At 56.7% G+C, this 19,277-nt stretch overlaps 1 protein-coding gene across 5 annotated transcripts in view; it reads right to left on the reverse strand.

The window, feature by feature from the left end:
• Positions 1-10,013: 10,013 nt before the first annotated feature.
• The window catches only part of PAK4 (p21 (RAC1) activated kinase 4), a 46,403-nt gene continuing 37,139 nt past the window's right edge, over positions 10,014-19,277 (reverse strand). For all 5 annotated transcript variants that reach the window (XM_059904319.1, XM_059904315.1, XM_059904318.1 and 2 more), the window contains 7 exons: positions 16,713-17,174; positions 16,089-16,520; positions 14,594-14,727; positions 14,191-14,317; positions 12,922-13,047; positions 11,523-11,657; positions 10,014-11,000 (listed from right to left, as the gene is read on the reverse strand). In XM_059904319.1, coding sequence (XP_059760302.1) covers positions 10,845-11,000; positions 11,523-11,657; positions 12,922-13,047; positions 14,191-14,317; positions 14,594-14,727; positions 16,089-16,520; positions 16,713-17,174 — 1,572 coding nt within the window. In that variant the 3' untranslated portion in view covers positions 10,014-10,844. The remainder of the gene's footprint in view (positions 11,001-11,522; positions 11,658-12,921; positions 13,048-14,190; positions 14,318-14,593; positions 14,728-16,088; positions 16,521-16,712; positions 17,175-19,277) is intronic.

Below are 19,277 nucleotides of genomic sequence, written 5' to 3' on the forward strand. Positions count from 1 at the left end.
CACACGCGCACGCACGCACACACGCGCACACACGCACACACGCACACACACGCGCACGCACACGCGCACGCACACACACGCACACACGCGCACGCACACACACGCGCACACACGCGCACACACACACACGCCACAGCCAGAGGGGTCTCACGAAAGGTTAAACCCAGCCAGTCACTCCCCCTCTTAAACCCGCCATGGCTACCCAGTGCAGGATAAAAATCCCAGCTCTTCGCCAGCATTAGAGACCCTGGATTTCTGCTCCCTGTTCTATCCCATCTTAGGGACTTTGCTCAGAAAGTTCTTTCCACACAGAATGCCCTTCCCTCTCACCCATATCCCCATACTCAGTGGTTCCCAAACTTTAGGGCTCATTAGATTCACCCAGGGAGCTTATTTTAAATGTGTATTTCCAAGCCCCACTCCCAGGAGTCTAATTCAGTCCCTCTGGGCCCCAGAATCTAAAATTTTAGAAGCACCCACCCCATCATTCCATACTATGAGAAACATTTTTACTTAAATCTGAGGGATCCAGGGGCACAACCAGGGCCATACAAAGCCAAGTGTCTTCAACATTAGATCTCAAACGTCTCCTTTCTCCACCTTCTGAGCGGTAAAGGTCCCAGTGTGGGGACTCAAGCTCTAAAAGGCTGTTTTGCAGAAGGGCCAAGGCCTGGGTGACCAACACAGCATGCCTCCCCACAAGCCACCTCTCATGTGTCGTGAAACATTAAAAAGTACGAGCGATGGTGTGATCACTTTGGAAAACAAATTGACAATCTCTTATAAAACCAGATATGCTCCCACCCTACAACCAAGCCATCCCACTCCTGGGGATTTAGCCATGGCCACCAAAAGACCCACACCCAATGCAGCTTTCCCATGATGACTCCAGAACAAGCCCACCCAAGTGCCCGTCGACAGGCGAGTGGATAAACCAGCCGTGCTATGTCCACACTGTGGGATGCTCTCAGTAAGAAAATGGAATGACTAGCCAAACATGCAGCCACATGGATGAACCTAAAAATCCTCACACAGAGTGACAAAAGCCCCGCAGAAATGAGCACGCACTGTGTGATTCCGTTTCTAGAAAATTCTGGACAAGGCAACAGGAATCTAGAACCAGAGAAACAGGTTGGTGGTTTCCTGGGCTGCGGGGCAGGAGCGTGGACTTTCTGGAGTGAGAAAAAAAGCTCTATCTTTCTTTTGTGTGTGTGTATTTATTTTTTTTATTTTTAATTTTTTTTGGTGGCACCTCAGGGCATGAGGGATCTTAGTTCCCCAACCAGGGATCGAACCCATGCCCCCTGCAGTGGAGGCACAGAGTTGTAACCACTGGACCATCAGGGAGGTTCCCAAAAGTTCTATCTTAATTGTGGTGGTAGTTATATGGGTGTATACATTTGCCAAAACTCATCAAACTGTACCTTTAAAATGGGTGTATTTTCTTGTGTGTAAATTATACCTCAATAAGAAACAAAGCAAAAAGGATATGGTAACTCTTTCCACGTACAAACAAGGAAATAGCAACAAGCCTATTGAGTGAAAAAGGCCAGATCTAGAATAGTGGGCCTCATAGGCTACTATTCGTGTGAACAAAAAATATATATGAAAAAAACAAGGATCCATAACTACCCATTGCCCTTTCTACCTTTTATTCTTTTAACAAATACTTATTAAGCATCCACAGTGGCCAAGGCCTCTGCATTGGGGATATAATGGTGAAAGAACAGACAGATTCCTGTCCCCATGGGGCTTCCTCGTGGAAGGAGGGACAGGCTTCAACAGTTCAACAAGTAACTAATTGACAAGCAGCATGAAATGCTTTGATGGTGAAAAAAGGTTGTGATGACAGGGAAGAGCAGTGGGTGGGAAGCCTGTTTTAGCTGAGGTGGTCAGGGAGGGCTTCTCAGAGGAGGTGACATTTGAGCAGAGACCTGAAGAAGAGGGAACAGCAAGAGCAAAGGCCCTGAGGTGGGACCAGGCATGGTGCGTTTGGGGAACAGGAGGGAGGCCAGTGTGGCTGGAATGGAGGGAACGCAGGGGAGATGAGATCAGAGAGAGGATGGGGGTGGGGGGCAGCTCTGTAGGATTTATCTAAGTGTAATAAATGCAAAGTGAAACTATGGGGAAGTTTTTAGCTGGGAAGTGATGAATTGACCTCTGGCTGAGTGAGGGCAGGGAGGGGGCAAGGAAACAATGGGGAAGAAGATGGGAGTGGGCAGGACCAGGGTGGGGCCATAGAGTGACTGGTCGAGGACAGATTTAATATCTTTGCTGATTTGACAGAGAGGAAAGGCTTGATTAGACTTGAGGGTTGAGCAATGCGCAGAAGAAGGTGGCACCATTTGCAGAGAGGGGAAAACGAGGTCAGAACAGATTGAGGGCGAAGAGTGGGCCGGAAATCAAGTATTCTATCTCAGGTGTCAGTACTGGACATCTAAAGGGGTGATGGGAATTCCCTGGCAGTCCAGCGGTTAGGACTCCGAGCTCTCACTGCCGAGGGCCGGGGTTCAATCCCTGGTTGCGAAACAAAGATCCCACAAGCCGCAACAAAACAAAACAAAACAAAACAAAAAAAAAAAAAAAAAACAAAAAACAAAACAAACAATAGCAATAATGGACCACTTACTGTGTGCCTGGCACTATGTGCTCTATGTCTGTTAATCAAATGCACCCTCTAAGGTAGGTATTATCATTAAACCTATTTCACAGATGAAGAAACTGAGGCACAGAGAGGTGACGTGTCCTGCCCAAGGTCACACAGCCAGAAAGTGGCAGAGCTGCGATTTGAACCCCCGCTGTCTGGCCCCAGAGTCTGCATCCCCAGGGAGGGGAGGGTGGCCCAGGTTAGGGTCCAAGCTCCTCATGCTAGTGTCCAACTCCCAGCATCATGATCCTTTTCAGCAACCATCTGACCATGGCTCTGCTCTCCCTGAAACCCTTCCCGGCTCCTCAGACCGCCCCCCCCCACCCAGATAAGATTCTAGTTTGCAGCCCCATTTCTAAGTCATCGAGTTGGTCCCAGTGCACCTCAACCCCACCCCTGCTCCTCTCTTTACATCCCAGCAGCTCTGAATTCCACTTATAAGAAGACTCAGAGCTCTCGGGAAAATGACAGGATGAAGCCAGTGCCGGGCACGGTGACAGGGAAGCCTGGGTGGGCTCAGTCTTCTGCCCGAGGTGGGAAGTCAGGCTGGAGTCTGCTGCTCGGTCTGCCCCATCGCACAGTGGATTCATCTCCTATGGCTGCTGTGACGAATTAGCACACGCTTGGTGGACTCTTATAAGGACACATTGAATTTAGGGCTCTTCCAGATAATCCAGGATGATCTTCTCGTCTCAAGGTCCCCAACCTAATTATAGCTACAAAGACCCTCTTTCCAAAAGAGGTAGCACTCACAGGTTCTGGGGATTAGGATGTGAACATATCTTTTGGGGGGACCATCAGTCAACCCACAATGGACAGGGATCCCTCACAGGGCAAGAGCAAAATTGGGGGAGGCAGGAGAGCCTGGTTCAGTGGTTCTCAAGTTTGTGTGTTAGAACAGGAAAAAAACAAAAAAACAAAAACGGACCGTGTGTTGGAATCCTCTGGAGGGCTTGTTAAATGCAGGCTTCTGGGCTCCACACCCCTGCGCCCACCCGCGAGGTGATGCTGGTGCAGATCTGGGATCTTGGTGGTGAGGAGCTGCAGGCTGCCTGAGCTCAGCAGTCCTCACCCTTACTCCGTGTGTCCTTGGGCAAAGGACTTTCCTTCTTTCCAAAGCTTAGTCTATAAAATGGGGCTATCTTCTCCTCCCCACAGTGTACTTGAGGTGGCCCACGCTTTCCTCCTCACCCACTGTGAGTCCCATATTTTTGCTGGGTCTTGACCCTCCAACTTCCTTCTCACCTCAGGACCTTTGCACATGCTGCCCCTTCTGCCTACAAGGCCTTCCACTCCACGCCTCCAATGGATGCCTTCATCTCCATTCAGATGTCATCTCTTCATAAGGCACACACCCTTCCTGCTTTATTCTACCTAACAATACATCTCGGTGATTGTTCCCTATTGGTTCATATAAAGCAACTAGGGCCCTCCCCCACCAGGTCAATTTCCCACCCCCTGCCACACCCTGTTCTTTCTTTCTTGAACTGAGTGTGGTTTGTAAATACCTGTGAGTACATGGGTATGTTCACTGGGTCATGAACTGTGTCACCCGGTGAGAATGTCAACCTCACCAGGGCAGGGCCTTGGGTGGGTTTGTTTATTATTTGTCCTCAGCTCAGGGTTGACACTGACTGGTTGCTCTATTTGCTGAGCAGGGAGGGCAAGAACAGGAGGATGAGGCTCTGTGCAGCCCAAGAACTACATGCAACCTGTGCAAGTCTAGCTCCCACGGCTCCTGCTGCAAAACCAGTATCACCCCCAGGAGCATCGGCGCGTCCCAGGGCCCAATCCTGCTGGTACAGAGAAAGAAAGGGGGGGAATGTCCTGGAGGGCGGGCATCAGGGCTTGGAGGAGCAGATGGTGGCTTCTCCACCAGGGCTGCAGGGGATGGGAGAGCCCAGCCAGGTGGCTCTGAGGTGGGGATATGTGTTGAGCCAGCTTCACCCTGTAGGGGGCGACAGAGAGGTGGGGATGAGTTGGGGTAGAAGGAAGGAAATGAGAAGGGGTGGGAGGAGAGGAGGAGGAGGAGGGACACTGGTAAGGAGGAAAACAAAGAGACATAGAGACAGAGTGATGAAGATGAAGACAGAAGGAAAGAGAGGTAGAGAGATCTAGAGAGGCTGAAGCAGACAGACAAAAAGAGAGATGCTTATGGGGACTGGGATGGAGTTGATCAGATCCAGGGAAGGATCCAGAGGGTCAGAGATACCCACAAAGCATTACCTGGGACAGAGGGCAGGTGGGAGTCCAGGGGCAGGCAGGGGAGGCGAGGTGTATGCACATCAGTTAAATTTGCCAGATAGAACGTACGTGCAAGGTCTCTCCTGTGGCATTGTTTAGAACAGCAAACAGCCGCAGGCTGAACGTCCTGAAGGTCCATCAACAGAGGCTGTTTCAGTGAATCAAGGTTCATATGCATCACAGAATACTACCCGGCCATTAACAGGAGCAAGGCTGTTTTTTATGTACCAACTGGGATCAACCACTAGAATACACTGTTAGGTCGCGAATAAGCAAGGTGTAGAAGGATGTGTACAGTGTGCTAACATTTGCGTAAAGTGGAACATATATCAGTATATGCACGTAGGTATTTCCTGGTATATGCATACATTTCTGAAAGCAGATACAAGAAACTTGCATCAGTGGCTGCCTCTGGGGACGGGGACCAAGAGGCTGGGGATGCAGAGGAAGGGAGGTTGACTTTGCAATTTATTCCCTTTGGAATCTTCTATTTTTTGTACCATGGGCTTCAGTTACCTGTTCAAACACTAAATAAGATTAAATGATAGAATAAGAAAGACAGAGGGAGAGAGAAAGTCAGGGATAAAGCTGTGGGGAAGAGAGGGATGGAGGAAGAAAGGGAGAGAGAGTTTAACTCTGTTTAATCCAGTGGTCCCCAAACTTCTGTAGATGCCTTTGGTCATCTGGCGAAAGGCTGTGAGGGGTCCCCACCTCCCCAAATGACAGGCCAGGACCCTATTTGCTGCCCCATTTTGTCCCCCGAGGCCTAACACCTCTCAGTCTTCTCCTGGAGTGGCCATCTCTCTTCCGGAGTCTCCTTTTGTGGGTCTGGCCTAGTTGAGTTGACTGGTGGCCCTGGAAGACAGAGGTTGACCCTTTCCTGTTTAGACCTGTGGTCCCTCAGGTGCGGTTGTAAAGGGAGGTCCTGCTCAGTCTTCAGGAGGCTGTGGCATGGTGATGGCTTTGAACCCTGCCTCTACCACTTTCTTGCTGTGTGACCTCAGGCTGGTGACTTCGAGTCTCTGTTCCTCAGTCTCCCAGCTATAAAATGGGACAAGGAAGGTACTTCCTCGGAGGGCTGCTAGGAGGGTTGTGTTAGTTTCCTGGGGCTGCCACAATGAATTGTCACACACTGGGTTGCTTAAAACAGCAGAAATGTATTCTCTCACAGTTCTGGAAGCCGAAGTCTGAAATCAAGGTGTCAGCAAGGACTTGCTCCCTCTAGAGCTTCAGAGGGAGAAGACTTCTTTGCCTCTTCCTGCTTCTAGTGGCTCCCAGTGCGGTTTTGCCTGTGGCCACAGGACTCTAATCTCTGCCTGTCTTCACAAGGTCTTCTCTGGGTGTCTCAAGTCTACCTCTGCTTTTCTCTTATAAGGACATTCGTCACTGGATTTAGGGCCCACCCAGATAAGCCAGGATGACCTCACCTCAAGGTCCTTAATCACATCTGCAAAGACCCTTTTTCCGAATAAGGTCACAGTTACAGGTTCCACAGGGACACGTCTGGTTTTTTTGGGGGGTGGGGGTGGGGAGGGGACACTATTTAACCCACTACAGGGTTAAATGAGGTAAAACTAGGAGCTCAGCAAAGCGTTGGACACAGTAAGGTTTTGATGAATGTTAACTATTCCCTTGATTTTGCTTGGCCCACATGATATTGTTAAATGTTTTTCATAAGTTGCCTACCTTTGAGATTCAAGAGCTTTCACATGAAAATGAGGATTTCTTGAGGAAAATCAGAACATTTTGCATCATTGGACCAAACCCCCGCAAGGCCAAAGAGCCCTGAGAAGTGACTGACCTTCGAAGGGGCGTGTGTGTGGCCACTTCCCCAGTCCCCAGTGTCACCTGCCTGGCCCTGGGGCATCAGAGTTGGAGCCTCCTGGACCAGATCTGTCCTGCTCACTGTTGCAGCCCCACCGCCCAGCCTGAGGCCTGGCTCAGAAAGCCAGTGAGGGACCCAGGACTTCAGGCCTGGCCCTTGTAGGATGTGTGACCCTGGGCAGGCCCTTCCTCTCCATGGACCTCAATCTCCACATCTGTGAAATGGGGCAAGGTGTGAGATGATTCCTGGGCCCTTCTCGTTGTGGGGCGTTGGCAGGAGGCAGGCACGAGTTTGAGGTCACCAATGACTTACTGTTGCAGATAAAGTGCTATTCTCAATCCTGGCTGCACGTTAGAATTGCCTGGATAGTTCTCATTTTATGTGCCTATGACCAGACTCCAATCCGCACCAAAGGGGGTTGCCCTTTGCTTACAGAACAGACCTTCAGCATGGCCTTCAAGTCCTTTATTCCTCCCAAGACCCCTCTCTCATTCATTCATTCTTTCCCTTTATCCCACTCCTTCTTCCATTCACCTCACTGGGAGCCATTCTGTTCCGTAAATGAGTCTCTTTTTTGGGTCTTGCCAAATGAGGACTATTCTTTTATGTCCACAATTTTTGATTTACAGACTTGGTTGGCTTGGTTCCCCATTCCCATGGGCACACTTGGTCCCTGGCTTCTGATGGCTTCACAGGAGCCCTTGCCTTGCACCTTCAGATTCTGCATAAATACTGCATGGTCCCAAGGGAGAATTTCTTTGGGAAGTCACCCAGGAGCGGAATTACTGGGAGGTACGTATGTGCAGTACTTCATCTGACTAAGCCAGACTTTAATTTTTACCAGATTCGTACTGTTAAAATGACAGCTCATCGCTGAATTTGCTTTTCTCTGATTACTAATGGGTTTGAGCACCTGCGCACATCCCTGTTGGCCTTTTAATTTGGTATAATCAAATTGATTTTTTTCTTCATAATTTGTTTCTTTGGGGAGTTTTCAGAAGTCCTTCTCTGCCCCTAGCTCATCAATTATTTTCCTCTATCAACTTTATAGTTTACCTTTCACAGTGTTTTTTTTTTTTTTTAATATTTATTTATTTATTTATTTGGCTGCGTCGGGTCAGTTGCGGCACGCGGGATCTTCGTTGTAGCATATGAGATCTTAAGTTGCGGCGTGCAGGCTTAGTTGCCCTGTGGCATGTGGGATCTTAGTTCCCCGACCATGTAACCCACGACCCCGGCATTGGAAGGCGGATTCTTGACCACTGGACCACCAGGGAAGTCCCCACGGTGATATTTAATCCAGCTAGAGAAAAACAGTCAAAACAGAACTGAGATAATAGCAGGTTTTCGTATTTCTACTGTCTAATCCTCAGCTGCTGGCCAGAAGCAGCAATTGAACGTGTGAAATGTGGCTAGTGCAACCGAGGGACCGAATGCTTAATTTTATTTCATTTAATTTAAAAGTAATTAGGCACATGTGGCTAGTGGCTACTGCCCTGCACAGCACCGATCTCGGGTTCCCTTTCATTGTATTCGGTAGGGATTCAGTTTTCTTTTTCTTCATAAAATGAACCAATTTCCTCAACGCTATTATTAAACAATCTATTTCCCCCCATCAATTTGCTCCTGCATACACTTGGGTCTGCCTCTGGGTTCTCTGGGGTGAAGCCTGGCGAATGTAGTGAATAGCAGGGATGGAGGATCACGATTCTATAGAAGTGTTTTTTTTTTGTTTTTTTTTGGCTTTTCCATGCGGCATGTGGGATCTTAGTTCCCCGACCAGGGATTGAACCCGTGTCCCCTGCATTGGGAGCGTGGAGTCTTAACCACTGGACCGCCAGGTAAGTCCCAGTAATAGAGGTTTTAATTAGACACACAGTCACCCAGAATAAAGACTACATTTCCCAACCTCCCTTGCTGCTGGGTGTGGCCACGTGACTAAGCTCAGGCCAAAGAGGCAATGGTGAAAGCTTTGGGTCACGTCCTTTAAAAGGAAGGGGTGTGCCCTCCTATTCACGTGGGAGAGGTAACAATCCTAGGATGGAGGAGCAGCAAGATGGAAGGAAGCTGGGACCTTGCTGACTGGGCAGGACTGAGTCCCCCACTCCTTGGCCTCTTACTAAGAGCAACTGTAGATCTCAGTGGTTCTCAAACTTGAGGGGGCATCAGAATCAGGCTTCTCACTGCGGTGGCTTCTCTTGTTGCGGAGCACGGGCTCTAGGCACGCGGGCTTCAGTAGTTGTGGCACGTGGGCTCAGTAGCTGTGGTACGCAGGCTCTAGAGCGCAGGATCAGTAGTCGTGGCGCACGGGCTTAGTTGCTCTGCGGCACGTGGGATCTTCCCGGACCAGGGCTCGAACCTGTGTCCCCTGCATTGGCAGGCGGATTCTTAACCACTGTGCCACCAGGGACGTCCTGCACTATGCTTTAAATCTCTGTGTTTATCCATCTAGATCATGCGTGTACTTGGCCAGGCTGTCACAGAAACAGTGCCCGAATTCCTGGGGGACTCAGGGCCTGTGGAGAGGGGTGCTGTGGGGTGGGGTCTGACAGTGGGGGTGAGGCAGGACTAGGTCGGATTCTCTGGCTCCTCTCCACACGCTTCCAGCCCACAAACCAGGCTGAGGTCCCTGGTGCCGGTGACGCCTGGAGGGCTCTGGGAAGGGGGTTCCCTCCTTGGTCTCTCAGTGTCCCCAGGAGGCCGCTGCTGCCCCGACACCTCCCAGGGTGCTGGGAAGGACACACACGAGCCCACACTGGCCTGGGGCAGTCACTGCCCAAAATGCAGAAGCAGCGCCGTCTCCTGTCGGCCGGATTTTCTCCTCTCCCTGAGACCCAGCCTCAGCCTGGAGGGCAGGACACGGCCAATGGCATATTTCTGAGGCTGGCAGCTTCAGGTCCATCTGTCTTAGCCGACGCCTCAGCAGCCCATCTGCCTGTTGACTGGTTTCCTAACATCAGCTCACCAAGGATCAGTTCCTACCCAACGAACGCACTCCAGACCACCTTTAAAATAGGTTTCCAGTAAATGGCAGATTTGGCAAACTGGTCATCATGGCACATGGACTGGTAAACTGGCTGCTTCCAAGCCTGGTGGGGCATCAATCCAGCCCTGTAACCGGCTGCTTGGACCTGGAACTCCTGCCCACCCACAGACACGGCCCTGGCCCTGAACTGGGCTGGAATCCTGGGGTCAGCCAGGCCTCCCTCCCAACCCTAGAGCCCCTCCCCATCAATTCTCTCCCCAAGACGGCCTGGACGGGGGTGGGGGGGCCTCTATGCACACTGCACACACACAAAACAAGAAACTGGTTTAATTGTAAAACTAAGTTGAGGGAGGGGCGGGCGGGGCTGCGCTGAGGGGGCAGGAACCTGATTCTTCAAGCAGTGGTCCTGTCCCCAGTGCCACCCCGCGGGACAGGAACCATCTGTCCCCAGATGGGGGCTAGAGTGTTATAAAATGACAATATAAATAGACTTCTAGAAAAGAGGAGGCTGTCCCAGGTGCAGTAGTCATGTTCTGCAGAGGCTGGGGGTGGGTGGGAAGCCCTGACCCCTGTCTCCGCGTCCAGCCACAGAGAGGGGTGTGGGGCAAAGGGAAAAGGCCACTCTTCAGACATTCATGATCGACCCCCGCAATGGCTCAGGGGGGAGGGGCTGTGGATCAGGCGAGGTCTCAGAGACACGCACTCGCAGGCTGGAGGACAGAGGAGCTGGACCTTCTACATGCACACACGCATGTACACACACACGCGCACACACACACACACACACACACACCTCTTTCGTAGTGTTGTCTCCACCCCTGGCGGCCCCCACTGCAGATTTCCAGTGATGGGAAGGCCGCCCGTCCTTCCTGGAGACAGTACAACACTGGGGCGGGCCTGTCCCAGAGGGTTGGCGGGTCCTGGGAGCCTCGTGTGCTCCCACAAGTCCCTGCGTTTTTTTAAAAGTCACAAAATCAAAACGGCAGTTCAGTAGTAGGGTCCCGCACACCCCCCAGCAAGGAGGGCAGTGCCATACAGAGTGTCTCCTGGGCTGGGGGGGGCAGGGGCCGGCCCTCCACTGGCCTCTGTCAGGGCAGGGGTGACCCAAGGGGCTCTTTGGTTCAGGGTCAGGGCGCTGGGCCTCATCTGGTGCGGTTCTGGCGCATGAGGGGCACGATGCTGGCGGGCGGGCCCGCTTTGGCCAGGAATGGGTGCTTGAGCAGCTCAGCCGCCGTGGCCCGCTGTGCCGGGTCACGCACCAGCAGGCGGTCCAGGAAGCCCTTCAGGGATGGCGACACCTGTCAGGAGGCGGGCGAGAGGGTCAGGGGGTCTGAGAGCCAGCTCCACTGCTCACTTGCTGCGGGGCCTCAGTTTCCTCCTCTGTCAAATGGGCTGACAACATCTACTGCCTAGGGAGGGGGCAAAGAGGTCCCAGGAGCTTGGCCCCAGGGGCTCATTCCCTCCCCATTTACAAGGTTCGGCAGGACCTGGCAGCAGCTGGGCCCTGGAGGCACCCCTTTCTCACCAGGCAATTCCTCCACCAGGAAGGCCCCTCTCCTGGATCTGGCTATGCTGTGTGCGTCTAGCCAGGCCAGCCTAAGCACAACCTCCGGGATGCGGGGTGGTGAGGGCACAGAGTTCACACAGACACTCGAGGCCTGGGGGACACGGGGGTGACCCAGCACACAGTAAGCGCCACCTTGGGAGGGAGCCATCCATACCCCAGTGCTGCCCGCACCCAGCGCTCTGCTTGGGTTCGGGGCTGGGTGGAGCCCTGTCCCCCCACCCCAACCTGCCTGCCGCCTGCGGGAGGGGCCCACCTTGTGCAGGTTCTTCAGTCGGGGTGGCAGGTTGTCCCGAATCATCTTCATGGCTTTGAGGGGTGGCTCATTGAAGTAGGGGGGCTCCCCATCCACCATCTCGATCACCATCACCCCCAGAGACCAGATGTCCACCTGCGGTGGGGATGGGGCAGCAGGGCTGAGCTGTGCAGGCATGGCCAGTGCTCGAGGGACACCCACAGAGGGATGGCCCTGGTTCTGTCTTTGCCTCTTCGCTCCTGGAATCCTTGGGCCCTGAACACCCTCGCTGATACCCAGCCTGCCGGACCCTATGCACTCCTCACCCAGGGAGCCCTCTGAAGGGTTCTGCCCACCCAGCATCTATCCCCTTCTTTTTTGCTAACCCCCCTCCTCCCCCTGGGTTCCTCTGGAGAACCCCCTCTCCCCTACTTCAGTCCGTGGAGCATGACCAGGTAGCCTAAGCAGCAGAGTCCAGACACAGTAACTGGTTCAGGAACGGGCACAAGACCCAAGCTGAGCCAGTCACAGTCAACCCTGAAACTTCAACCAAGATATTCAGGAAAACAGTAGGGCTCATAGGCAGGGAGATGTGTCCTGGAGTTGCCAGGGTCATGTCTGCTTTGACCAGGGAAGCACCTGCCTGAGTGAAGACTACAAGGGGAAAATTCTAGGGACCCACAGCTTTCCATTTTGCTAAATCCGTTTGAGATGGTTTTGTCACTCACAGGCAGTCCTGACTGAGATGGTCCCTCAGAATCTCCTCCCAGCCTCCCCTCCCAGTGTGACCCCACTCCTGCCTGAGGTTCCCCCAAGATGTGCTTCCAAGGGCACCCTGGCCAGGCCCTGGGTCAAGCCTTGTTGACGGACTGTGGAGGAATCCTCAGGGCCACAGGCCACAGCTCAAAGACCAGGCAGGTAACAGCAGGGAGTGAAGCAGGTCAGTGTAGGCAATAAAGATGGGTGGGGACCATGGCCAAGATGAAGGCGCCCTGCACTTTCTAATGTGGAGCAGCCCCTGAGCACCTGCTGATTGCTGCCGTGTGGGAATTTGGCCTCCCCATGGCCAGAGCTCTTGGTTTTCTGACAGAGGATAAAATTCAGACTTTCACGTGAGAGCTCTCTTTTTAAAATGCTTGCAAGGGCGTCTTCAGAGCACATCGGCCAGTTTGTGGCCTCTGCCCCAGGCTGACAGGCAGGGCCAGGGCCACTTCCGCTCAGCATTCTGTTCCCATTGCCAAGCACTGGCCTGGCTCCAAATGAGAACCCAGTCAGCAATGAGTGCACGCCCGCATGCCTACTTCCCCCCCAAAACTGTCCCCAGGGACTGAGCCCCCTCACCCCCAGCACTCTGGCTGTTCCGGACTGTCACAGCGTAAACCAGTGCCCAGAGCGGGATGACCGGCCGCCTCTGGCTCACCTCTGGCCCGTAGGGGAGGCGGGAGATGAGCTCCGGGGCCATCCAGTAGGGCGTGCCGACCAGGGACTTCCTCCGCGGCACCTCCTTGCTCACCTGGGCACAGAACCCAAAGTCCGACAGCTTCACCTGCAGTAGGACGTAGGCAGTAGGGTCAGAGGTGCTGGTGGGGGCAGGGTGAGCAGAGGCATCTACCTATTTGATTCCTTGGCCTCGGGCGTGCTGGGTCTCCACGATGCTGCCCAGAGGTTACAGCCTCTGGGGAGCTCTGCCGTCTCCTGGCTGGGGCCCTCAGCCGTGTCACCTGCCCAAGATCGCACCATCTGCCTCCGTGACAGGGTCTGCGCTGGGGCTCTCGGGGGAAGTGGCCCGAGTCCCAGGGGTACCAAAGGCTGGGCGGGGGCTCAGACTGGGGCTGGCTCCCAACGCTGTGCCCTGGGCCCCTGCTTCCCGGCAGGAAGCACACCTTCAGCTGGCAGGTGTGAGAGGGATGCAACCCTGTCCAAGGCGGGTACAAGGGGACACAGCCTGCCTCTGCAACAGCTACGTCCCCAGACCAAGGATTTATACCTTTTTTGGAGCCGTGGGCCCTCTTCGGACTCTTGAGGACGTCTATGGGTCCTCCTACCCCCAGAGAGCACGCTCACACACGTCCCCCAAACACATCTGCAGACATCTTTAGGTGTTCGTGGACCCCAACTGAGACTCCCGGTGAAACTGAGCCTTCCCCCCACCCCCCGCCTCTGCTGACTGGCTTAACTTTCCTGGGGGAGGGCGGGCAAATCACCAACAAGAATTCGGTGAAAGTCAAGGGCCCCCTCCCACTGAAAATCACGTTCACTCTTGGAATATAAATGCAGGTTCCGGTCACTGTGAGGCTCATCCATGGACCTCAGACTCAGAACTTCAGTCCAGAAGATGGGAGACAGGACTGGAGTCCACAACCCACGCCTGGATGCCAGGCTAGGAGCACGTTCTCACGTGGCCGAGAGCTGAGGCTGGCCACCCAAATGGAGTCTCCCCTCTCTGGGCCCAGGGCTAGACTACAGTTCCCAACGGCCTGTGCTGACGGCAGAGCCCCCACCAGCCTGAGCCCCCTGACCGCAGGGAGAGAGGCCCCACTCACATGGACCCCTGACTCTGGACTGCTGCACGAGGAACGAATGAACTTACTGCTCCGCACGCGACTGAACTAGGGGGTCAGAGCACACCCCACCAGCAGAGGGAGAGCTGGGGAGAGGCGGGGGAAGGCCAAGCCACGCCATTCCTCACCCTGCCATCGTGGGTCAGCAAGATGGAGTCGCTCTTGATGTCCCGGTGGATGACCCCCTGGGCGTGGAGCACGGACAAGGCCTGCAGCACGGCCAGGCACACGGCGGCGATCTGCTCCTCGTTCATCCTGCGGGGGTGGGTGGGTGAGTGACGGGGACAGACAGGGCCCCGCCCTGGGGTTTAAGGGGGACACAACACTGCCCTGGGGTTTGAGGGGGACATGGCCCCACCCTGGGGGCCGGATGGGGACAGAGCCTGTTGGCTCTGAGACATGGCCCCACCCCAAGGGGTCTGGAGGGGGCCAGTCCTATCGTGGGAGAGGTCTGAGGGGACCCAGGTCCACCCTGGGGAGCCGGGGGAGACAGCAGGCTGGCTGTCACAGGGTCCAGCTGTCCAGCAGTACCTGGTGTGGGTGACGATGTCGGTGAGGGCGCCTCCCTCCAGGAACTCCATCACCACCCAGAGCTCGTCCCCGACCAGGTAGCTGTTGTACATCTCCACCACGTTCTCATGCTGGTAGTCCCTCATGATCACCACCTGGGCGTGAGAGGCCGGGTTGGCGCGGCGGAGGGAGGACTACCAGCCCCCACCACCGGAGCCCTCGCGCCTCCCTCTCGGCCTGGGTGTGGGCCCTGCCACACTGCGGGTCCGGTTCCACCCATCACTCCTGCTCATCGGGGTCCCCCTGGGCTGTCCTCCCATGGCCAAAGTCAAGAGACCTCAAAGGCAGCGTGGGCCTGATGTCTGCACTCTATTCCAGGGGTGCTCCCGCCCCGCACACACCCGACACTTCTGATGTTGGTCTCTGACCAGCCCTGAGCTGGTCCGCGAGTGGCTCTGATGGCCAGGCTGGTGTTGGGAGAGGGAGCTGGGACGAGAGCGTCTAAGCACAGGGCTGAGACCAGAAGGCCAAGCAGGTATTAGGCAGGTCAGCTAAAAGGCGGGGGCGGGGGTGGGGGAAGAGATTTCAGGGGCAGGAAGGCCTAGCAAGGCAAAGCCTCACGGAGCTGGGGGAACACGATGCCCACAGGGGCCACGTTACACTGGGGCACAGCTGAGGAGTGTGGAGAGGTCAGGAGGCAAGAGCTAGAGTCGGACGACCCCGGACCTGACATCCTCCTGGGACTCCTGCATCAGAGGCCGGGGGCTGCTCCCAACACAGATTCCTTTCGGGAAGCAGCCAGGGGTCTGCCTTTGCAACACGCTCACTGGTAGTGAGACCCCAAGGGCCAAAGCCTGAGGTCAGACAGAAGCGAGGCCTAGATGGGGGCGGATCTCAGATGCACGGCCAAGAGGCCAGGCCTTTGTCCTGAGGGCACCAGGGGGCGCTGCAAAGGGCAGTAAAGGGGTGTGTGGCAGTCCTTTGGCTGCGGTGTGGGGAATGCCCAGGGGGCAGGGCCGAGCAGCAAATGGGCTACACGGGGATGGGGACGGGGAAGGAGTGACAGGCTCAGGGCTGACAAGCCGGGGTGGGGGCCGGGGAGGTCCAGAGCTCTGGCCTGGGGACAGGTGTGGCGGGGCCTCTCTGAGACAGGGAACCAGGAGAGGCAGGTTTGGAGTACACGCTTTGGGGCCAGAATGGGACTTGGTGGGTATGAGGGGCCTGGAAGGCACGCAGAGGGTGGGGCTCAGGGGGCTGAGGGAGCCTGGAGCTGGGGCTCGGGGCCTGGCCAAGAACAGGACAGCCGTGGCCGTGGGTATCGTGGGGACAGAGGAGACAGCCTGGGGAGGTGGGAGGTGTGACGAGTGAGGACAGGAGCCGGGCCCAGAACCCAGCCCTGGGGTACCCCATCCCCGAAGGCCCTCTCCCATCCTCACCCCATGTGCCCTCAAAAACCACGGGGCAGAGGAGCCCCAGGAGGAGAGGTGAAGGGCGGGGGCGGGGGCAGCAGGCCCACCTCATTGAAGAGCAGCTCGCGCCTCTGCTGCTTGCGGAGGTCCATCTTCTTGACGGCCACCAGCCTGCCCGAGCTGCGCACGGTGGCGATGCACACGATGCCCGTGGAGCCCTCGCCGATCTTGATGAAGTTGTCCAGGTAGGAGCGAGGGTCGCCGGGGTCCACCACCAGTTGCAGGGCAGCCCGGAACTGCTCGTGGGACACTCGCTGGGGTTCCCGCTGTGGCGAGCGGGGGCCGGGGGGCCCGGGGGCGGGGGGTGCGGCGAGGGTGCGGGCTGGAGGGGCCAGCTGGGGCTCGGAGGCGTGGGGGCCCAGCACTCCAGGGCTGGGGGGGCCGTGGGCTCGAGCGGGGGGCCGGGAGGCGGAGGAGGACTGGGGGACGGCCAGGCCCCCCACCGATGGCCCATTGGGGGCCACGTTGTGAGGCTCCCCCTGCAACAGAAAAGAGAGGCGGCTGTCAGTGGAGGGGCCAGAGGGACAGGGACCCCGGCTGCGGGACAGACACATGGTGCTCAGGATGGAGATGGACGGTGGGCTGGGCACGGGTTGGAGTCGGTGGGTGGCAACGGGGAAGCTCCGGGCAAGGGGACAGTGGGGCGGTCCTGGGGCAGGGGGAGCAGTTACCTGGGCGCCCCGGGATGGGTGGTCCGTGTCGGCCCGCGGGTACGTGTTAAAGGGCCGGCCAGCTGCCACTTTCGCCCCGCTGGCCAGACCGGCAGGCTGGTGGGGGGTGCCGACGTCGGGCCCAGAGAGGGGGCGCTTGTCCCGGGAGGACTCCTGGGGCCCCCCTGAGCCCTCCCTGGAAGACTTGGGCCTCTTGTCCGGCCCCACCCGCCGCCTGTCTCCACTGCTGCCACCCGCCTCGCTGCGACCGGCGACCCGGCCTTGACCGCCTGCCTTCTCTGGGCCCCCTCTGGCCGTGGCGGCCTGCTCCATGGGCATCCCGTTTTCCTGGCGGGCACGGGCAGGTGGCGGCGGGCTGTCTCTCCGCAGGGAGTTGGAGCGCGTCACCGACATGTTCTCAAACTCGTCGAGCAGCAGCGTGAGGGCCCCATCCTTGGCGCCTTTGCTGCCCCGCACGATGGTCTGGGGTCCGGGGCAATGGCAGGGTGGGGGCCGGGCAAGGACGAGGGGGACACAGGACGTGTATCCGACACACGAGGACAGGACAACACAACACACACAGAGACAAGACAGAGACGGAATGAAGAAATGCCATGGGATGACGACAGGGCTGGGCGGTGGGGGGGGGGGGGGGGGCAGGACCAGGGAGGCCCCTGCTGCCCCTCCCCCAGCACCCAGCCATGGGTGGCAGGAGGGGAGCGGAAGGAGAACCTGCCCATTGGTCAGGCTGTTGCCCCCCAGCTGGATGCACCCGTCTTTTCCTTGCTCTCCAGACTGGGGGGCGGTCCCTGCCCTGTGGGGTGCAGGCGAAGAAGGGCAGAGACCACGCCACCCCATAATCAGCCCCAGAGAGCTGCAAATTACAGGATGCTGGGGCCAGGGCCCAGCTTGGCACTTCCTCCCCTGCAGCCCGCCAGGGCTGTTAACTCCAAACCACGCTCTCTGTTCCTCTGGAGGCTGAGGGTGGGTTAAAGGGAGAGTCAGAAAGGTTTGGGCCCAAAGTAGAGGGCAGGAGTGCCCCAGGAGCAGGGCTGGCAAATGTGAATGCCCATGTAAAGCCTGTCCTGAATCCACCCTCACCCGCCATGGCCACCATCCTGATCCAGGTCACAGCCTCCAGGGTTCCCCCTGCCCCCGACTCAGCTCCAGGCACATGGGCCTCCTAACTGCTCCTAAAACACACCGGACACACTCCAACCTCAGGCACTGGCTGTTCACGCTGCCTGGAACATCTTCCCCCAAGTTTGCCCTGAGCTCTCCTCCCCAATGCACCCCCCTTTCAGGTCTTTGCTGGAGGCTTTCGCTGACCACCCATAGTCTGAAACGCCAGCCCCTAACACTCCCTGTCCCCCTCCCCTGCTTTCCTTTTCTCTAGAGCACTTAAAACCAGCTGACATAAAGCATGCGCACATCTGTCCATGGCCTGCTCCCCCAGTGCAATGATGGTGAGGGAGGCCATGGTTTCCTCCTGTCTGTTTCTGTTCTGGCTGCATCTAGCACCTAGAACAGTGGCTGGTATGCAGAAGGTGCTCAGTAAGCATTTGCTGAACCCGTGAGTGAGTGAGTAAGGCAGGCAGGCTGGGAGGAGGCTGAGGGGAGCAGAGCCCATGCCCCTCAGCCCTGTGCTGTCAATCACTGGCAGGCAGGGACATGGGCTGCCAGACATCCTAAAGCCAGAACCACCTCAAATGTGCAGAAACACAGATCCCACAAAACCCACCTACAGGCCACCGTACCCCTGTGGGGCCAGCCCCCTGCCTCTCCAGGGCTTGGCTGCCAGCCTGGAGGCCTGGCCTTGCCCAGGGGCCCAGGGAAGCAAGGGAGACACCTGGTCAGGCTTTGGTGCTGGAATAAGAGGTTGAGAAGTCCCTGGGGGTTGGGGGAGGGTCTGGGAGGACTAGGGAGTTTTCCAGCTGAGGGCAGCAAACACAAGTGCCCACAGGGGCCCCAGGATAGTGCCAGCCCGTGTGGCACCTTTGTGTGACTTAAGGTGCCCCTTCCTCCTGGCAGACACAGTCCCAGGTAGGGCTCGTGGCTGGCAGGCCGAGCAGGGGCTAGATTTTAGGAAGCGCCCTAGTGTGGGCATAACCAGCAGACAAGCAGCCACAGGGCCGGGTAGGGGATGGAACTGAAGTGGGCTGGGTGGGGTCTGCGGGCCCAGAAGAGCTGGCACCCTGCCTGCGGCGGCAGCTGCCCCTCCAGTGGCCCCAGCCGAACTGTCAGGAGAAGCCAGAAATAGAGATTTGGATGCGAAGTCTCTTGCTTTTTTAGGCAGTGGCAGAGAATTCAAAGTATCCAAAAGCCCCCTGCCTGGGGCACATGAACGCCTCAGTGGGCTGCCAGCTGGAGACCCTGGGGGAGAGCTTGCGCCCGCCCGGGGCGGGCAGGATGAGTCAGCCCTGGGCCTGCCCCGCCCCCTGCCCCACCCCCGCCCCGGGGCACGCTGAGCCTGCTGACCAGCCCGCCCATCTCCACCCCTCCGAATAACCCGGGTTGCGTGCCCGTGGCCCTTCCCGGTTCCCACTGCCCTTTGGATATCCCACGGATAAAGTCCGTGCTCCAAGG

Source organism: Balaenoptera ricei, chromosome 19 (assembly GCF_028023285.1).
Source record: "Balaenoptera ricei isolate mBalRic1 chromosome 19, mBalRic1.hap2, whole genome shotgun sequence".
NCBI classification, from domain to species: domain Eukaryota; kingdom Metazoa; phylum Chordata; class Mammalia; order Artiodactyla; family Balaenopteridae; genus Balaenoptera; species Balaenoptera ricei.